This window comes from Tyto alba, unplaced genomic scaffold, assembly GCF_018691265.1.
Source record: "Tyto alba isolate M040663 unplaced genomic scaffold, T.alba_DEE_v4.0 Super-Scaffold_42, whole genome shotgun sequence".
NCBI lineage: Eukaryota > Metazoa > Chordata > Aves > Strigiformes > Tytonidae > Tyto > Tyto alba.
In genome coordinates this window covers 30586655-30604257 of record NW_024881318.1, presented here as the reverse complement: position 1 = coordinate 30604257, position 17603 = coordinate 30586655, and the positions used below count along the sequence as shown (strand labels likewise).

The following is a 17603-nucleotide window of genomic DNA, read 5'->3' as shown; positions in this document are numbered from 1 at the left end:
TCGAGTTATACAGATGGCTACTCAACCTTTCCCTACTGGAAAATACATATTTTCTAAGTTACAAGCATAACTTATGGGACCAAGAATGTTACTGTACTATTTTTATTTTATTTTGGGGGATTTCTTTTTACCAGCTAAAATAGCTGTATTGTTCAAGGGCAGGGCTTGCCCGAGGACTCTGTATTTGTTGCAGTATATTGCCAGAGGCCTGATGCAGCTGAGCTTAATGTAAGATTTCTTTTTGTGCAAGTAGTAGTTTCTACTATTTCGAACTGTTCCTCCAGTCCTGCATACTTTTAAGTTTTCTACAACTGTATTGATTACTATATAAAAGGTAGAAATCCCTGCACAACAAATAAAGGTAGGATTGTTATTAAGCCATTATGCACCAGCTATTTCTGCTATTAAGAAAGCTTGCTCTACAGAATCTCATCTCAGCTCTTAAAAATTCTTCATACTTTAGAAAAAGCCAGAAGTTCATCCTCTGGCACCCCTCAGTCCTGGATCTCTATTCTTCCCATCGAAACTTCCATGATGTTATTAATTCTGTACAAATCAAGACAAGAGCTGAAATACTTCGGACGTGCTCTACATTAAGACTGTTGTACAGGAACATCTTTAACACGCCTGATATGCTAGCACAAAATAAGCTTTTCAATATATACCATAATGCAGCATTCAAGTTTTCATCTCTGTAACCTCAGTAATACAAGCCAACTGTTTTCTTGCTAAATGTTTTCCATACATATTATTATATAACTTTATTCATGACCTAGAAGTTGGTTAAAAGGTAAGATGTTTTAAGTAAGTTTCTCCAAAGCATCAGAAGTTAAAAATAACTACAAAACAGGCTTTTTCTTCATAATTTTTAATACTTTTCACTTTTAAATACTGGTTTTAAATTTGTGATTGTAACATGGAAGAGCCAACTTCTTCTAATTTTTAAAACTTATGATCATAAAGCTATTATAGAACAGTTACACTCTACATACTCAAGGTATTCAAAAATATGATTCATGTTTTAAGTCTGTAGATGAACAGTGGCAATTCAAATACAGCATAATCTGTACAACTTGGCAAAAATACAGGTGGACAATCTGATATAAGAGGATCTGCAAAACTTCAGATAAGCCAGCTCAGCCCAATTAAGTAAAAGGTATTTTTTTTTTTTTTCCAAAGTGCATCACATTTTTCACAAATATATTTATCAAAATAAGATGTTCAGGCTCTCAGACAGGATAACAGTGACCATCTCATCCCCATTCCTAATACAAGTTTTATCTCTTCTTTCAGATCTAGTTTGGCAATGTCTAAATTCTCCAAATGGACACAGATATTCAGAGAATGTCATTTGATAAAGATTGCTGCATTCTCAGCCCTTCAAAATAGTTCAGCTTATAAAAACTTCCATTCTAAAGTCAGGAGTTGCTTCTGTGAAGACCACCACAGGTGCATAAATACTACTGATCCATTAACAGGAAGACGTGAACACAGAGAGCCCAGACACGAGGCAGTGACTAACGAGAGGGATGGGCTCAAGAGACAGGGCAAATTGTATAAAACCGTAAGAGCGAGATTCCTTCCAGAAGTGATCTAACAGCTACGTGCACACAGACAATCTGAGAGGCCTACAGAGAACTTCCTTATTTTTGTTTTTGAAGAGGTCAATTAATACCAATTTCTCAATCTTGCAACTCCTTCCATATTCTTTAAGAAGCCTCTTACAACTCTGGTTGGACAGGGCTAGCTGTAGTGAAGTACCAGTGCCTTTATCTAAAAGTAAAACATATTCTTTACAAATAGTATCTGTAGTGTAATTTTATTTACAGAATAAATTGCAAAAGTACATCACATTTAGTGCAAATGCAACTAATGATATAAGTTTATATACTGCTTTGTAAACTTTCCATACCTTTGTAAAATAAAGCTATCCAATTAAATTAACAAACTCATCTGTGTTCCAACAATTACCAGAAACGGCAAATAAGCGAGTTAAACTCTTTATATTTTGGACTGTTTTTTTTTTTTAACGTTCCCATCAGTGGCTATGGTGGAATGGACCATTGCTTGGTTGATTGTAAAAAGATGAAGTACATCTGAGGTATAAGATTAATTTTTTTTTAACATTGCTATATAAAATGCTCACCGGTGATACAGTAAACCATACAAATTTTAATCTTATTTGCCTTACTAGCATTACCATATAGGCACTTTTCTACATATTCAAATGAACAGAATAATTCTGTAATAAGGCATATTCCATGCACACCATTAGAGAAAGGCAAATAAAAAGGGAAGAGTTATGAAGCATGAAATCCGCATGCATGTATCATATGTTATGTACGATTCCATCTCTACAGAGAAGATGAACAGAAAGTTTCTCAACACTGTGCAGATTACATTTAATCATTTACCAAGTCTTCATTAGGTTACTATATTATATTTATTTTCAGGCACCTACCATTCTATATCAAATTCTATATCAAATAAGACTTTCAGCTTTCTTTTGCAAAAAATATAACAAACTTTTTTCTTGAGATACACAGGTCAGCAAAATACTGAGCAGTCTCTGAAGAGTTTCTGATTATAGGACATGAATAAAAGACATCAAAGTCGATACCAGTCTGCCACAGTGCACTCCTAATGAACATCCCCAAAATCAAAGGCAGGCAAGTATCTGACATTGAAATTCTCACAGCAACTAAAGAGAAATTTCCAATAAGAACTATGCATCTTTATAGCTCTGATGGGTTTTTGATCAAGAGACAAATAATTTTCTACATGAATCTCACAGCATGGCTTTACTGAGATGAGGAACACACATGCAGGATCTGAAAATAAAGTACTCATCCTCATTCTAGACTGGGAATGTTGATCTTATGTAGTCCAAATTACTTCAATAAATATTATAGTGTACCTTCTCACAGCTTCAGGAAAGCTCTGGGTATCATGCAAGAAAGCAGTCCACATAGCATGGACAGATGGCTTCTAGCTTTCAGGCAGTTTCTTGCCCTCTCATACACAATCTTCTTAGATATTTCTGGATCATGTTTAACACAAAAAATTCTGTAGCACATATTACATAACTAAAAAATACAATAGAAATATAAAGATATCTGGAAAAAAATAAAGCTTTTCACACTCTTACTCCTTCAGGACCAAAGATCATCATAAGAGTAAGACAATAGAAAAGGCAAAGTCAGAAGGATATTGACAGCCCTCAGTTATTAACTGACATTTTATGTAACAAGATGATTCATTATAGAAACCAGCAGCAATGATGTATGATTATACAAAGCAAAACAAAATCTGCCAATAAGTCGCCTAGGCTTTACTGAAGTCCCTCCCTCCCCCCCAAAATACCACACAGATTTTTGTGCATGTAAGGCACATATGGTATGCTATATGTGAATTTGCCTTCTGTGCTTTAGACATGCACAAAGACTGTGTGAGTATCTTAGTAAGGTTGACAGTGAAATTCTGCAAGTTGTTTAAAATTAAAGCAGTGACCCACGTTCATGATTCAAAATTCTATGTGTTCTTTCTCTTCTAAAGCAAGCAAATAAAAATAGAGCCATATACATGTTATCAATACATGTATTTATAATTACACACTGATTCAACAAGAAAAGTTAGCAGGAGCGCTAGTTTTAAATACTCAGCCAGGATATTCACTTCAGTATACAAAGCCTAGAACTTGGGCTGTAAAAAGACTGTAGATCCTTCGTTCCAGCATGGAGTGGTCTATGCATGGTCATTTCTCCAACGTGGAATGCTCACCCAGTCTTGTTCTGATCACTGCAGGTAAGCAAAGACAAAAATACAGCACTGAAAAGTTTGAACACTAATAGGAAAACAGAACTGTTAAACAACTTAAATAGTATCAACACTGCTATAATTATGTTTGGACTGTTGGCTCATGACAGCCATGTTTTTAATGGTTCACCTACACTAGTTCTCTAATATACAATTAAAAGTGTGATTCATTGCAGGTCTACCTGTTGCAGAAGGATCACACGATGTAAGGCTATTGGGAGTCTGACATAATAAGTAGAACCCAAAAACAGAGGTAGCCTATGTCATGCATAGAAAAAGTGACAAAAGCTTATTTTCAGATCATGCTGTAATACTACAACTACTGAATGAAATTCAATGATTTGAGACTACAGCTATACATAATAAGGTATATAGCAAGAGTCTACACTAACAAAACTTAAGTGAAGCCTTACTTAGCACTACTGCTTATGTCTGACAGATTCACACAGCCCCAAATGGGATAAAGAAATCCCCTTCTAATATCATATCATTATTTAAATGTTAAAATCATTTTAGATTATCCCAATGACCTATACCTTTAAAATACATTCACTGAGTTCAAAAGTCATCTGTAAATCCCTGTTCTTTCTTAGGGTCATCAGAAACGTTAAGAGTATGTCACAGTTTTTAAATATTCCAGTAATTCACACTGGTCTGTCAGGAAAATTCCATTAATAAAAATCCCAGATCAAAACTATTCTGTCAATATAAAAGATGACTTTGACCGTCATACTAATCAAATAAGTCATTACAAGTAGAATTTAAGATATCAAAACCCCATAAGGCTCTAGAGAAACTTCAGTGCACATTCTTTTCAGAACAAGTGTAAAATGCCTGTGATAGCTGAGAAGACACAGTACTTAATCCTTTTATACTTCTACATAAATTAGACACCTGTGCAAAACCTGCAAGATGAACTAGTGAAAGTCTACAAAAATTAATACTTTATGACTTATCAGCATGAAAAATCAGAGCTGCTCAATACACAAATATATACAGCACCTGCACGGCTCTGATGTTATTGGCATGAGGGAGACAAGGTGGGATGGCTCCGCTGACTGGAGTGCTGGAATGGAAGGGTACAGGCTCTTCAGGAAGGACAGGCAGGGGAGATGAGATGGGGGTGCCACCCTCCATGTCAGTGTGACCAGCTGGAGTGCACGGAGCTCTGTCTGGGGATGGGCGAGGAGCTGACCGAGAGCTCACGGGTCAGGATTAAAGGGGAGCCAGGGGCAGGAGACACTTTAGTGGGGGCTGCTCCAGGCCACCTGACCAGGAAGAACGAGTGGATGAGGCACTGTATAGACAGGAGCAGCCTCACGTTCACAAGCCCTGGTCCTCGTGGGGGACTTCAGCCATCCCGATATTCTGTTGGAGGGACAGCACAGCCCGGCCTAAGCAACCCAGGAGGTTCGTGGAATGCACTGATGATAACTTCCCTCTCCAAGTGGTAGAGGAGCCGACGGGGAGAGGTGCTGTGCCGGACCTTGCTCTCACTGACAAGGAGGGGCTAGTGGGGAATGTGAAGGTCAGGAACAGCCTTGGCTGCTGTGACCATGAAATGGTGGAGTTCCTCACGGCAGCGAGGAGGGCGCACAGCGAGCTTGCTGCCCTGGCCTTCAGGAGAGCAGACCTTGGCCTTTTCAGGGATCTGCTTGGCAGAGTAACGTGGGATAAAGCCCAGGAGGGAAGAGGGGCCCGGGAAAGCTGGTCAATACTCAAGGATCACCTCGTCCATGCTCAGAAGCGGTGCATCCCCACAAAGAACAACTCGGGTAAGAACACCAGGAAGCCTGCATGGATAAACAAGGAGCTCCTGGAGAAGCTCAAACACAAAAAGGAAGCCTAGAGGGGGTGGAAGTAAGGACAGGTGGCCTGTGAGGAACACAGAGAAATTGCCTGATCAGCCAGGGATGAGGTTAGGAAGGCCAAAGCCCCGGTAGAATTAAATCTGGCCAGGGACATCAAGGGTGAGAAAAAATGGCTTCTACAGGTACATCGGTGGTGAAAGGAAGACTAGGGAAATATATGGGCTCTCTCTGGAAGGAAATGGGAGACCTGGTTACCCTGGATATGGAGAAGGCTGAGGTACTCAATGACTTTTTCACCTCAGTCATCACCAGCAAGGGCTCCAGCCAGACCGCCCAAGACGCAGAAGGCAGAGGCGGGGACCAGGAGAGTGAAGAAGTGCTCACCGTAGGAGAAGATCAGGTTCAAGACCATGTAAGGAACCCAAAGGTGCACGAGTCCATGGGACGTGACGAGATGCATCCGTGGGTCCTGAGGGAACTGGTGGATGAAGTGGCTAAGCCACTAACCATATCTGAGAAGCTCTGGCAGTCTGATGAAGTTCCCACTGACTGGAAAAGGGGGAACATAACCCCCACTTTTAAAAAGGGGAAAAAAGGAAGACCCGCAGAACTACAGGCCAGTCAGTCTCACCCCTGTCTCCAGCAAGACTGTGGAGCAGATCCTCCTGGAAACTGTGCTAGGGCACACAGAAAATCAGGTGGTGACTGTCGGCAGCCAACACGGCTTTCCTAAGGATAAATCGTGCCTGACAAATTGGTGACTTTCCACAACGAGGTTACAGCGTTGGTGGATAAGGAAAGAGCAACTGTTGTCAGCTACCTGGACTCGTGCAAAGTATTTGATGCTGTCCTGCACACAACATCCTCGTCCTAAATTGCAGAGACATGGATTTGACGGATGGGCCACTCAGTGGATAAGGAATTGGCTGGATGGTCACACTTAAAGAGTCGTGGTCTATGGCTCGATGTCCGAGTGGAGAGCAGTGACGAGTGGCGTTCCTCAGGGGTTGCTGTCGGGACTGGCGCGGTTTAACGTCTTGTTGGCGACATGGACAGTGGGATCGAGTGCACCCTCAGCAAGTTGGTGGATGACACTGAGCCGTGTGGTGCGGTCGACACGCTGGAGGGCAGGGATGCCATCCAGATGGACCTGGACAGGCTGGAGAGGTGGGCCAAGGTGAACCTCATGAAGTTCAGGAAGGCCAAGTGGGAGGCCCATGGGAGAGACTCACGTCAGAAAAAGTTTGTGAAGGACTGTCTCCTGTGAGAGGGGGACCACACTGGAGTAGGGGGAAGAAGTTCCAGAAGCTCCCCCCACTGAAGATGGAGGAAATGGCAGCACTGACTGCACCCCCCATTCCCTGCCCCTGCGCCACTGGGGGAGGAGGTAGAGATATCGGGAGCAGAGCTGAGCCCGGGAAGAAGGGAGTGGTGTGGGGAAGGTGTTCTCAGGATGTGGCAATGCTTCTCACTGTCCTACTCTGTTACATGTTGTTAGTGTCTGTAATAAATGTATGTTCTTTTTTTCTTCCCCTAACGAGTCTGCCTCTTGCTTGTGATCATAAAGGGGAATTTTTCTCCATCCCAGTCCTATCTCGAACCCCAAGCCTGGCTCTGTGTCCCTTCTCATTGCCGGAAGAGAAGGGGGAGTGAGTGGCTGTGTGGTGTTTGGCTGCCGACCAGGCTCAAACCACGACAGTGATCCTTACGGTCCCTTATGATCCAAATCATTCTATGATTTTAAAAAGTATATTGCATACATATATTTAATGTAAGCACTGAATTCATGCTAATCATCCTAAGACATTCCTAGATCGCATACTTCTGTTTGGCCTTAAATATACAACAGTGAATCGAGAATGAAAAAAAATAATGTATACCTGTTAATACTAGAATAAAATAGGCTTTCCTGCTGTTTTCTCTTGCACATATGATGTAAAACGCTTCAAGAATTTTGGATATTCTCGTTTTGCCACTGCCCGTAACACTGATGCTGGTGCCCATCCTCCTGGGTTCACTAGAAGACGACAGACATTTAAATACAGAAAATCCACTAAAGACTATAAAAGAAAATACAAGTTTATTATTTCTGCAACTCTTTCTGAAGTAAGAGGAAAGAATAATGATCAGCACATTTTTTTTATGTCCTTACAGCTCCTATTGTAACACTTCCTACTCTTAAGCTCGGTCCAGTTCTATGATGCCACTACTTAAAATGACATTAAATGTGATGTGTTGTGAGTCTCCAGGGAATGCCCAAATGGATGATATTATTCTCTAATGACTTCCAGAAAACAACAGAAAGAGACTCAAGTTGCTTCTTATTTCAAAGAAAATGGAACTCAGTCTTAGCTTTTTAATAACTGCTGCATTTGTCTCCAGAGTTGCTACATAGCCAATGTCTTAAATTATTTTTAAAGCACTTTAAACAAAATCTGAACTGATTCTAAAATACACTTCAATTCATAAGGCAAATATTTTGTTGAAAAAGCTGCCATTTCCCATAGAATCATAGTTCAGAATTTACCAATGAAAATTTAAGTAATTGGAAAAGTTCTAAAAAGGAAATAAAGCAGCTTACTGCAGAGTTTAACAGCATATATTATTTGTACAGGATTTAATACAAATTACATCACTCCTATATAGCAAAGATTTAGTGAACCATTTTCAGACTTTGACTCTTTAGTAAGCCATGTAATAGTTGGTTAAAAGTAATAAGCAGGTGAGCTACTCTTAAACTGTTTTGTAGCTGCAGGAGAGGAACTAATAAGTATGTAGCTCCAATACCACAATACACTGCTAAATACTGGGCACAGTAACAAGACAGTTTGGCTTTGATAACTTTTCAGTCAACACCAAGAAATCTGTCAGTTAAAAAAGAAAGTAGACTAGATTATACAACTTGCAAACATCCTCATAGAGAATGTACTTGCTCCTTCTTAACACTGAGAGTAAGAACTACATCTTTACTATCAGCAGCTTTTCAGCATAGCATGATGAATCAGGGAAAAAAAAATACAGTAATACATGAAAAAAACATACTATTACTGAAACTAAGAGCTATGCCAAGTCATCCCAGTTGCAGACATTTCTTCTGCCCAGCCTCCTCCACCCCAAGGTTCTGTACTTAGCACTGAGCTACACAACACTTCCCTTTATTTTTCCTAGAATGCCACACAATGATTCCCACTCGCTGATTCACATAGCACATTAAAGTCTTCTTGAACATGAAGACCACAAGTATGATGCTATAGATACATTTAACAGAAAACTGCATCAAGCTTTTTTTGCCAGTATTCAGCTCCCCAGAATTAACATACCTCATGAATCCCATATTGAAAAATTCTAGACTTACCATTAGCTACATATGTAATCTTGCATAGGATGTTGTCCCTGCTGATTTCCTTGTTCCCCTCTGGTGGGCTTACTAATGTCTGACAAATCATAGCAATATTTATTTTGGCACGGACGCAGCGATTGTTCAGCTAAAAAAAATGGAAACATTTGTAAGCCTCAAACTAAATTTGTTTCAGCATACTTGACTGCTAACATTTTAATTTACTATGAAGTCTAAGACACTTCAGAAGCTGCGCTTCTGAGAGTTTGCATTCTAGCACTGCATGGATGTAACATGAACATGAGTGAAATGAAAGGTACATGGTGAATAGGGAAAGGGTTAATCTAAAATGCCCGAATGTCAGGTTTCTGCTTGCTTAATACATATTACAAGTCAATTACTTCAATTATTGTGACAAATGGGTAGACAAACATTTGAAAAATAATGTATCAGCATTTACAAATATCAGTTAGTAACTTTTCCCCTGTAGGCAGGCTATGGTATAGCAATCAGCACAGAAATAATCCAACGAAAACAATCATTGCTACTATCTGGGAGAACCAAGGCAGTGACTGTAAGATGGAGGTTTAACAGATTCCATATCTACTATTATACAACCCTACTTCTATATCTGACAATACTGAAGAGTTATTGATTTGATTCCATACAAAATGACCTTAGTTCTTTAAAATGTTTTCACATCTCCAGAAACTTTGCTTCCATTCCACTGCAACCTCAGATCTGCCGACTGTTGAGGTAAGGCAAGAAAGCTTTTACCTGAGAATGCCTTTATCAGGTCATTGTATCACCTGCTTTAAATAAACTGTAATTTTGCATAACCCCACACCTCCCTCGCACTAGTATTGCATATGCATTACCATGTAATAGAAAAACTTTATCTTAAAAATAGAACTTGATAGCATTAAAATAATTCTTACAGGAGCACTGTCATGTTCCACAGAGAAATTGCACACAATCCACGTTTCAGGATCATTTTCACTGAACGCTGGTATCTTTCTGATGGCAGACAAATAGAGCACATCCCTTTGAGAAGCTGGCCACACCCTCTGCAGAGAAACACCTGAATGTAAGCTTTTCCAGTTTTGCAAAATAAGCACTTACTATCCTCAGATAAGTGAAAAAACAAGTAAGGCAAACAAGGTCAGTCATGTTATTTAAGTAAAAGTTTCTTCAAGGCAGTAATTTCATTTTCAAAACTCAGAACATAGCTGTTTGTACAGACGCATATCAGGTTACATGGCCAAGTTTAATTTTTTAAAATTTAAGGCAAAAGTTTAAGGCCTTTGCAGTGCAGAAAGCCAAGCCGAAATTACTTTTTCAGTAGACAAACAGGAAGAGACAGTTCTCCTTCTGTTCCCTCAACCTCAGGTTTATACTTTATTTAATACTTGTAAGCTACAAACTGGACTAGTGGTTAAGTATAAACAGATGCATCTACAGTTACTTACATCTCCAAAGAGAGAAAGTGAGAGAAAAACAAGTATTATTTCAAAAAGCTACTACTTCAGGAAGACAGATATAGTGAACTGATATTATTTAAGAGAAAGTTTCAGAAGCAACATGTCTGATAAAATAAGGAAATACACCAAATACATTTTCCTGATGCTCAATAGGGGAAAAAAGTCTAGCTTTTACCAAAACACAATACAGTTTACACAACTGTCTTACTCAATATCACAAGTCCTTTGTTAGAGAAGTTTTAAGGTAACTGCATTACTGGCAGAATTGTCAAAGAAAAATATTTGGTTTAGTATTTGAGGATACTAATACTTGGAATCATGCAAGATTAAAGATTCATCTATATACCTCTTTCCCATTTTTTTGAAACTTCAAGTTACAGTTGTTGGGTGATAATTCAAACGAACATTTTAGTAAATTTACACCAGAACTGGTTGGGGCAGGGGGGGAAACAATGAAGTTACAAGAACAAACGTTGCACCAGCAATTGTATCACCTCATAATCCAAATACATGTGTCAACTAATTGTAGTGAACAATAGCATGCATTATGGCAACAGAACATATGATACAGCGGTAGAGGTTTCTTCCATGTAGTCAGTGTTGATTTACTGTCTCTGCTTGCTTTAGTTGCCTCTTGCCTTGCTGGCAGTGATATATTTAGAGATTAAAAACAGTCCTCAATTGTTATTACAAGCTCTATCAGAAATGTGCACAACTAATTACACTGTCGTGACAAATCTGAAAAATTTAAAAAGTTGCTGTTTAATAAAGGACTTGTTCTGAAATGTTTTAAACAGTATTTTACATTGTTAAGCCATTGAAGTATACAGAATAATATTAGAACACATATACCCCAGACTGTCTCAGTAAGGTATACATGTGGCTTAAGTGTTATTACCTTATGCGTCTGGTAAATGATGATTGCATTATCAGCTAAATTTTCCACAACATGGAAATTTTCAATTGTTGCTAAAAGAGGAGAGGAGGGTGAAAAAAAAAAAAATCCATCAGTACACGAGCACAGATACTATATCAGTGTTATAAAAAATAACCTTGCTGATAAACATGCAAAGCTTCAGAACCAATTCCTTACTTTCCCAGTCATTACGAACATCAACGTTCCAGAAGTAGTGGCAAACTTCATGCCCTGTTACCCCTTTAACGGCATGGGTTGCTTTCAAAGGATCTAAAACTATTCCATTCTCTTCCACCTCTCTTCTGTATACCTATAGCCATATTCAAAGAAAGAAATGTAGAACAGAAATTGTGAAAACCATTCACATTTTAATAGTTTAAAATTACACATGAATTACTTGCCATGTCAGTGTTCTCTGGTAACTACCAATGCAGACACTCTTACATGGCAATTCACATTAAAATACCAGTATCTTAAGAATCTCTATTCCAAAAAATTAAACTATTTGTCACTATGTATAAGAATCCATATAAACACAGTACAGCAGCCACCACAGTTAACTTGCTACTCTAACATTTTTGTACACAGAATTTACACATCATGTTGATATCAAGTTTTAAGGAGAAGAGAATGAGAAAAGAAACTCCAAAGACAATGCTATTGCAAGAGTTACACAGGACTTTGTATGAATAGATACATTAGAAGCCACAGCTCTTGTGGGCTCCAGTCTTAACTTAAACAATGCTATTCTTAGAATTTTTAACAGCATAACTTGCTGAGTGATAGTATTCCCAGAGAATCACAGAATCCTTTAGGTTGGAAGAGGCCCTTAAGATCATCAAGTTCAACTGTAATCCTAATACTGCCAAGTCCACCAGACTGAAAGTATCTGTCTTCACAGCGTATCAATCTTATATCAATTAAACAAAACTCCAAATGTTTACCTTCATTTCTCCTTCTTCTACCACTAGCTGCCAATTGGCATCTCCTCCTACATCTTGCAAGGAATATGTCATATGGTTTTGTACCATCTCTTCCACCTTTAAAGGAAAAAACCACACATTTTTAACTCATTCCTTCCATTTTCTTGGGCAGACTGTACAGTATTGGAAGCCACAAGTCAATCCTGTGAAGAGGCTGAATGGACAAGAGAGCTTTCTCTTGCAGGTAAAGAACAAGCAGATACTTCTGACCTTCTGAAACAAAAGCCAAAATCTTGATTCAGCTTCCAACTTCATGCTTTATGGATACTTCCTATCCCTCCTTTGCACCTCTAAAACCACTATTTCTACCTAAGTTTTATTTCAGTATATAGGAACTTACTTCATGTATCTCTACAGAGAATTACAGTGCACTGCAATATACTCACTGAAGAGCATTTAAAAAGCGGAACAAGGAATGGAGAGGAAGACAGACAAGCTCTAAGAAAGTGAATGCATATCAGAAGTCATATTGGAAGAGCAGTGAAGGAAACAATCATGAGCAAAATATGCCTATTTGTTTCATTGACATATTTGCACAGTTGTCAGCTAGGAAAAAAAAAAAAAAAACCAGAAATGCTTACATTCAAAAAAGTTATGATACAGAGACTCTACTATTATAAAAAACTCATTTAAAAATTTAGCTAGCCAGCTGTGTGCTTTTCTTTAAGGCCAAATATTTGATGCAATTTTATCAAACTATGTCAATATCTCATTTTTTTATTCCACATAATGTGCATAAAATGTGTGCTGGGTCAGGAAATTGATTTTTATTTTAAATCTACAATCTTCTTTTGCTTCTTCGGTTCTCCACACCTTTCCAAATCCCACTCTCCCCCAAATAAAAACAGAAGCAAAAATGTAAGGTATCCATTTCTGTGTAATGCTTACAAGTACTGGAAACACTATAAATAACCTTTTTCTACCCCAAAGGCAGGTGACTAGTAAAACTTGTCATAGCAAATAAGTCCATGTGATTGACACTATTTCCCTGAATTACTAGAAATACTTTTTTTTTTTTTTTTTTTTCCCAAAAGGAAAAGGACTTACAAGCAAAGGTTAGTCAGTTGACTGACACAAAAAATAGTGTAGGTAGTGCCCAATCACAAAATTAATAACCTGAACCTGTAAGTGGTTTTGTGCAACTTAAAGGTGCATATAAAATAACATATTTCAGCAAGTAATGCAACAAGTAAAAATCAAAATTTAAGAGTAATTAATGATCTTTTTCTGATATGATACAGAATTGAAAGATGTTACTAGAAGCTTTCCTATAAAAGATTCTTCTATTTATTTTTTTTCCACAATGACAGTACAGTCCAAACCAGATAAAAATGTGGGCTATTCAAATATACAATTTACTAGCTCTAGGTCACACTTCTTTCAGAAAGGAATCCTTGCCATGCTCCCAACATATACCTTTAATGCCTTCAGGTTCCTATGTTTCTTCTTTCCTAGCTCTTAAAGGACAAAGCTAGCTTTTATATGTTTGTCTTTTGCTACCTTCTGCTTTATGCTAAATGCAGAGGGATGAGGGGAAGAGCAAGGAAAGAAGGGAAGGAGGCACTCACAGGAGTGCAATCTAAACAGTTTATTTCTTCTGCTTCACCGAGGAATTGCAGTACCTACAACTGTCTTGTGCATACTGCCTGTCCAGACTGTATGTGATCTACACAATGGTCACCGTCTGTCAACCTGCACCTGCTTCAGAGGCACAGTCAAGATTCACTGCTGCTTTCGCACTGGAGAGGCCACACTATTACCTCTGCGCTCCTGGCAGAACTACAAGAATGGTATGTAAAAAATACTTGTAACCTGTAAGCCATGCAGCCTTGGCCTGAACATTAATTGGGAAGTACTGGGAAGTTCTTCCTTTAAAGGCCTTCAGAACAGCTCAATCTATTTTAAAATCTGTTAGTCCTTTAATGAAAGTGATCTGCAAACTTCTACAGCGTTTTATGTCTACAATCTCCCACCCAACTGGCAAAGACAAATCAACACCTTTCTAGAGGCACACTGAAAACCTGGGTCCCATCAGAATAAATGTTTTCTTCTCAATCTTAAAAACAAGAGTGCAAGTTTCTACTTGACCTTTTACTGATACCAAAATTCCATTTGTATGAATGAAGTCTAGAAACAAGCCACATTTATTCAGAATCAAGATACTAGCTTGCCTTTTCAAAAGCCAAATCCTCAGCCTGAGGACAGAGGTTAATTTCATAATAATAACATACAGAGCAGACTGCCACCAAAAGAAGGTGTGGTGCTTTTCTCTTCATGCTCTCAGTTGCCTTTTACCTGCTTGTTCAGTAGCAATGAAGCTCCAGAGCAGGTGGACTGATTTGCTGATCTGGCAAAAATTTGTTCCAGGGAAAATATTTGGGGGTGTGTGTGTGACAGGGGCAAGAGTAGTTTCCTGTAAGTTAAGAAGATCATCTTTTCTGCAGTGAGCCCATCAACTTGAAACTGCATTTGAAGGCACTCAGTAGTAACTTCTATGCAGTATAATCCATGCAGCAGCTAAAAAGAGCAAGAACTTGACTGAAGTCCATTTTATCCTGATTCTTAACCTCAATTTGCACTATTTTTGATAAGGAGCTGGTTCACCTCAGATTTGTTTTTAAATGTTTAGTTTTTCAGCCACACTAGTGCTCTGATATGCAACATTATCATATGAATGCAGAAATGTCATCACAGGCGTAAATCAGGTGAAAATGAGGAGACCCACGTATTTTAACAACTATGAGTTTCCCCTGTATTGAACTGCCCATGTACCTATAGCCTGACAGACAACCAGTTCCTATCTTTGGAATCAAACTTGCTTTCCCCCCTCCTCCAAAACAAAAACAAACCTGAAAAATTAACTTGACTACTGGAGTATGAGTAGATGAGCCTATCAGTGTTGTGCAAATATGACCTCCATACTTTTTCCTTTGTGGAAAGTTCAGATTTCAGAAATTAACTGACTGCAAAAGGTCAAGGCAAGTGTTGGGATTTCAGTCTAATAAGCAAGTCTTTAAGCATCAGGGTCCTGCTCATAAAGCTGGCAGTAAGGTCTGTAGGTAGTACAATTCCAGGCTCTGTTAAAAGAAAAATCCATTCCTTCTATTTGAAAAAGCAGGTAGGTTTTAGTATTAGTTAAAAATTTTAAAAAATGCTCCAAAATAACAGGTCCCAGAAGGAAGCTCCATATTCACAATCATATATGCACTGCAGCAGAGGAAAACTAATGGCATGAATGCCATATCTGTACAACCTTTTTTGAGACTGAAGAGCAAAAACATGAATTCACCCATCTAATTCTACTCTAAACTATGATCTTCAGAGCAAGCACCTAGAATTGTACATTACTGGAATATGTCACATTGACTATTCAGCACGTCAGACTTATTTTCTGAAGGATAAGTGAATATACTGAAACTCTTCAGTAAAAATTCTCATACCGACAATCTTGTTTGTCAACATACTTTATGACCTTTCAGTAATAAAACCAGTTGTAGAGGTAAAAAATGGCAATAGTGAACCTTAACATTTAGTAGCTTAATGTCATTACAAACAAATGTTAAAGACAAAAATCAAACCTTTGATTTAAAAGCAAGAAAAACTACTCAGTTTGAAGCAAAAACTATCCCCAGGCCACACAAATCAGGTGTTATTCTGCTTTTACTATGATCAGAAATGCAACATTTTCAAATTGGAGGCATTGTTATTAAAGCTACTGAAATAAATCCAACACTTTCACAAGATTTGGGCCTCTGCACAAGTGATACGCATGCAAGCTGGATGTAAAAAGACAACCATTTAGTAAGGAATAGAGAACTCCTTTGTTTGTCTCAATGTACTAGTTTAAAGCAAGCAGTGATTTATGTAACAGAAAACCCAGGTTCTAGAGAAGAGGATGAAATAAAGCAAAGATATGCAACCCCCAACTCTACACATTAATACAGTACCTGGGCGCTGAATCTGTGAACATCATCAGAGGCACTGACTAGATCAATGGAAGACATGGAGGAAGAGCGACTATAGGGCTACCAGAGACAGACAAAGAAAAAACCAAGTAATCAGAACAAAGGCACAACAGAGCATTCAGTACCAACTTGCAAGCACAAGATAATGAAGAAAAGGAAAACAAAAGCACCATAAGCAGCAAGCACAGCAGCGAATTCTGGTTTCATGCACCTATTATGTATTATGCTCCCAGTCTAGCCCTGAGAGGAGCATAGTGCTTCCAGTAACACTAAAAAAAAGGTCAACTGATCCCAATAAAAGCAATTCTGTTCATTTGTTTTTATAAAATCAATTCAATGAATTTTGAAGCAATCTTAAAAACACTGAGGTTAGCAACTTGGGATTTTTCCTTTACTACCTGACAAGCTTGATACAAATCAAGAACATTCTAAATAGATACTCAAATCAGTATCTCAAATTCCAACTACTTCACTTGAAAAGGAGCATACCATTGGAAGTTACTAGAAACACCTAAAAAAAAATCTCACCTACCCATACAAAATATTATGTAGAAATATCATAGGTCAGCCCATTATTCAGAGAAGGTCATGAGGAATATCTTACCTTTTGAACAAACCGATGGGTCCCCACAGCAGAATATGTATCTCCAGAGGGTAAGGATGTTGGCCAGTGTAATCTAACCTTTTCACTTTGGGACTGCAACAAAAATGGTTTAATTATTAGTAGTCAGCTCTTACTGGGTGGACTATCAAACAGTGTGAGTCATCCTCAATCTATATAGTGGCTACAACTCATGCTGTCCGTGACAGACATGAAGCTGTCATCCTGCTGGAACGCTCAGTAAGTGAATGGGCCTGAAGACTGAATTCATCTATACTTCAAGGAGTAATGCTGAGTTAAAGAAAACAGATTGGCAGCATTAAGGATCCATGTAGTAGTACAACAATTACTCAAAACTTTTTTACTCCACTAAGAGACCCCAACATCGGTAAATACTGTTGAGTAGCATACATCCACTAGAAAGTTTTTTAATTCTTAACCAAGTCATTGTATTCACTATATTCATAAGCCTAAACGTTTTCAAGACAAAGGATGCACTGCTTTGTTATACACTCTCATTTTACATACTGCTACACATTCTGATACTCTATATAACTCCTCAGATCAATCTTATCCCTTTCTGAGCCTTGCCACTGAAGTGTATTCAAGAAATGAGTTAAAGAAGTAGTCAGAGCCTACGGAATTTTTAAATAAAACACCAACAGAACGATGTCTTTCCTACTTCACATATTG

At 38.4% G+C, this 17603-nt stretch overlaps 1 protein-coding gene across 3 annotated transcripts in view; it reads right to left on the bottom strand.

The window, feature by feature from the left end:
- Positions 1–852: 852 nt before the first annotated feature.
- The window catches only part of CERT1 (ceramide transporter 1), an 81630-nt gene continuing 64879 nt past the window's right edge, over positions 853–17603 (bottom strand). For 2 of the 3 annotated variants that reach the window (XM_042804630.1, XM_033009074.2), the window contains 9 exons: positions 16914–17006; positions 16292–16369; positions 12306–12401; positions 11539–11671; positions 11344–11414; positions 9903–10031; positions 8983–9112; positions 7508–7644; positions 853–3798 (listed from right to left, as the gene is read on the bottom strand). In XM_042804630.1, coding sequence (XP_042660564.1) covers positions 7517–7644; positions 8983–9112; positions 9903–10031; positions 11344–11414; positions 11539–11671; positions 12306–12401; positions 16292–16369; positions 16914–17006 — 858 coding nt within the window. In that variant the 3' untranslated portion in view covers positions 853–3798; positions 7508–7516. The remainder of the gene's footprint in view (positions 3799–7507; positions 7645–8982; positions 9113–9902; positions 10032–11343; positions 11415–11538; positions 11672–12305; positions 12402–16291; positions 16370–16913; positions 17007–17603) is intronic. The other variant, XM_033009073.2, reaches the window with a different exon arrangement.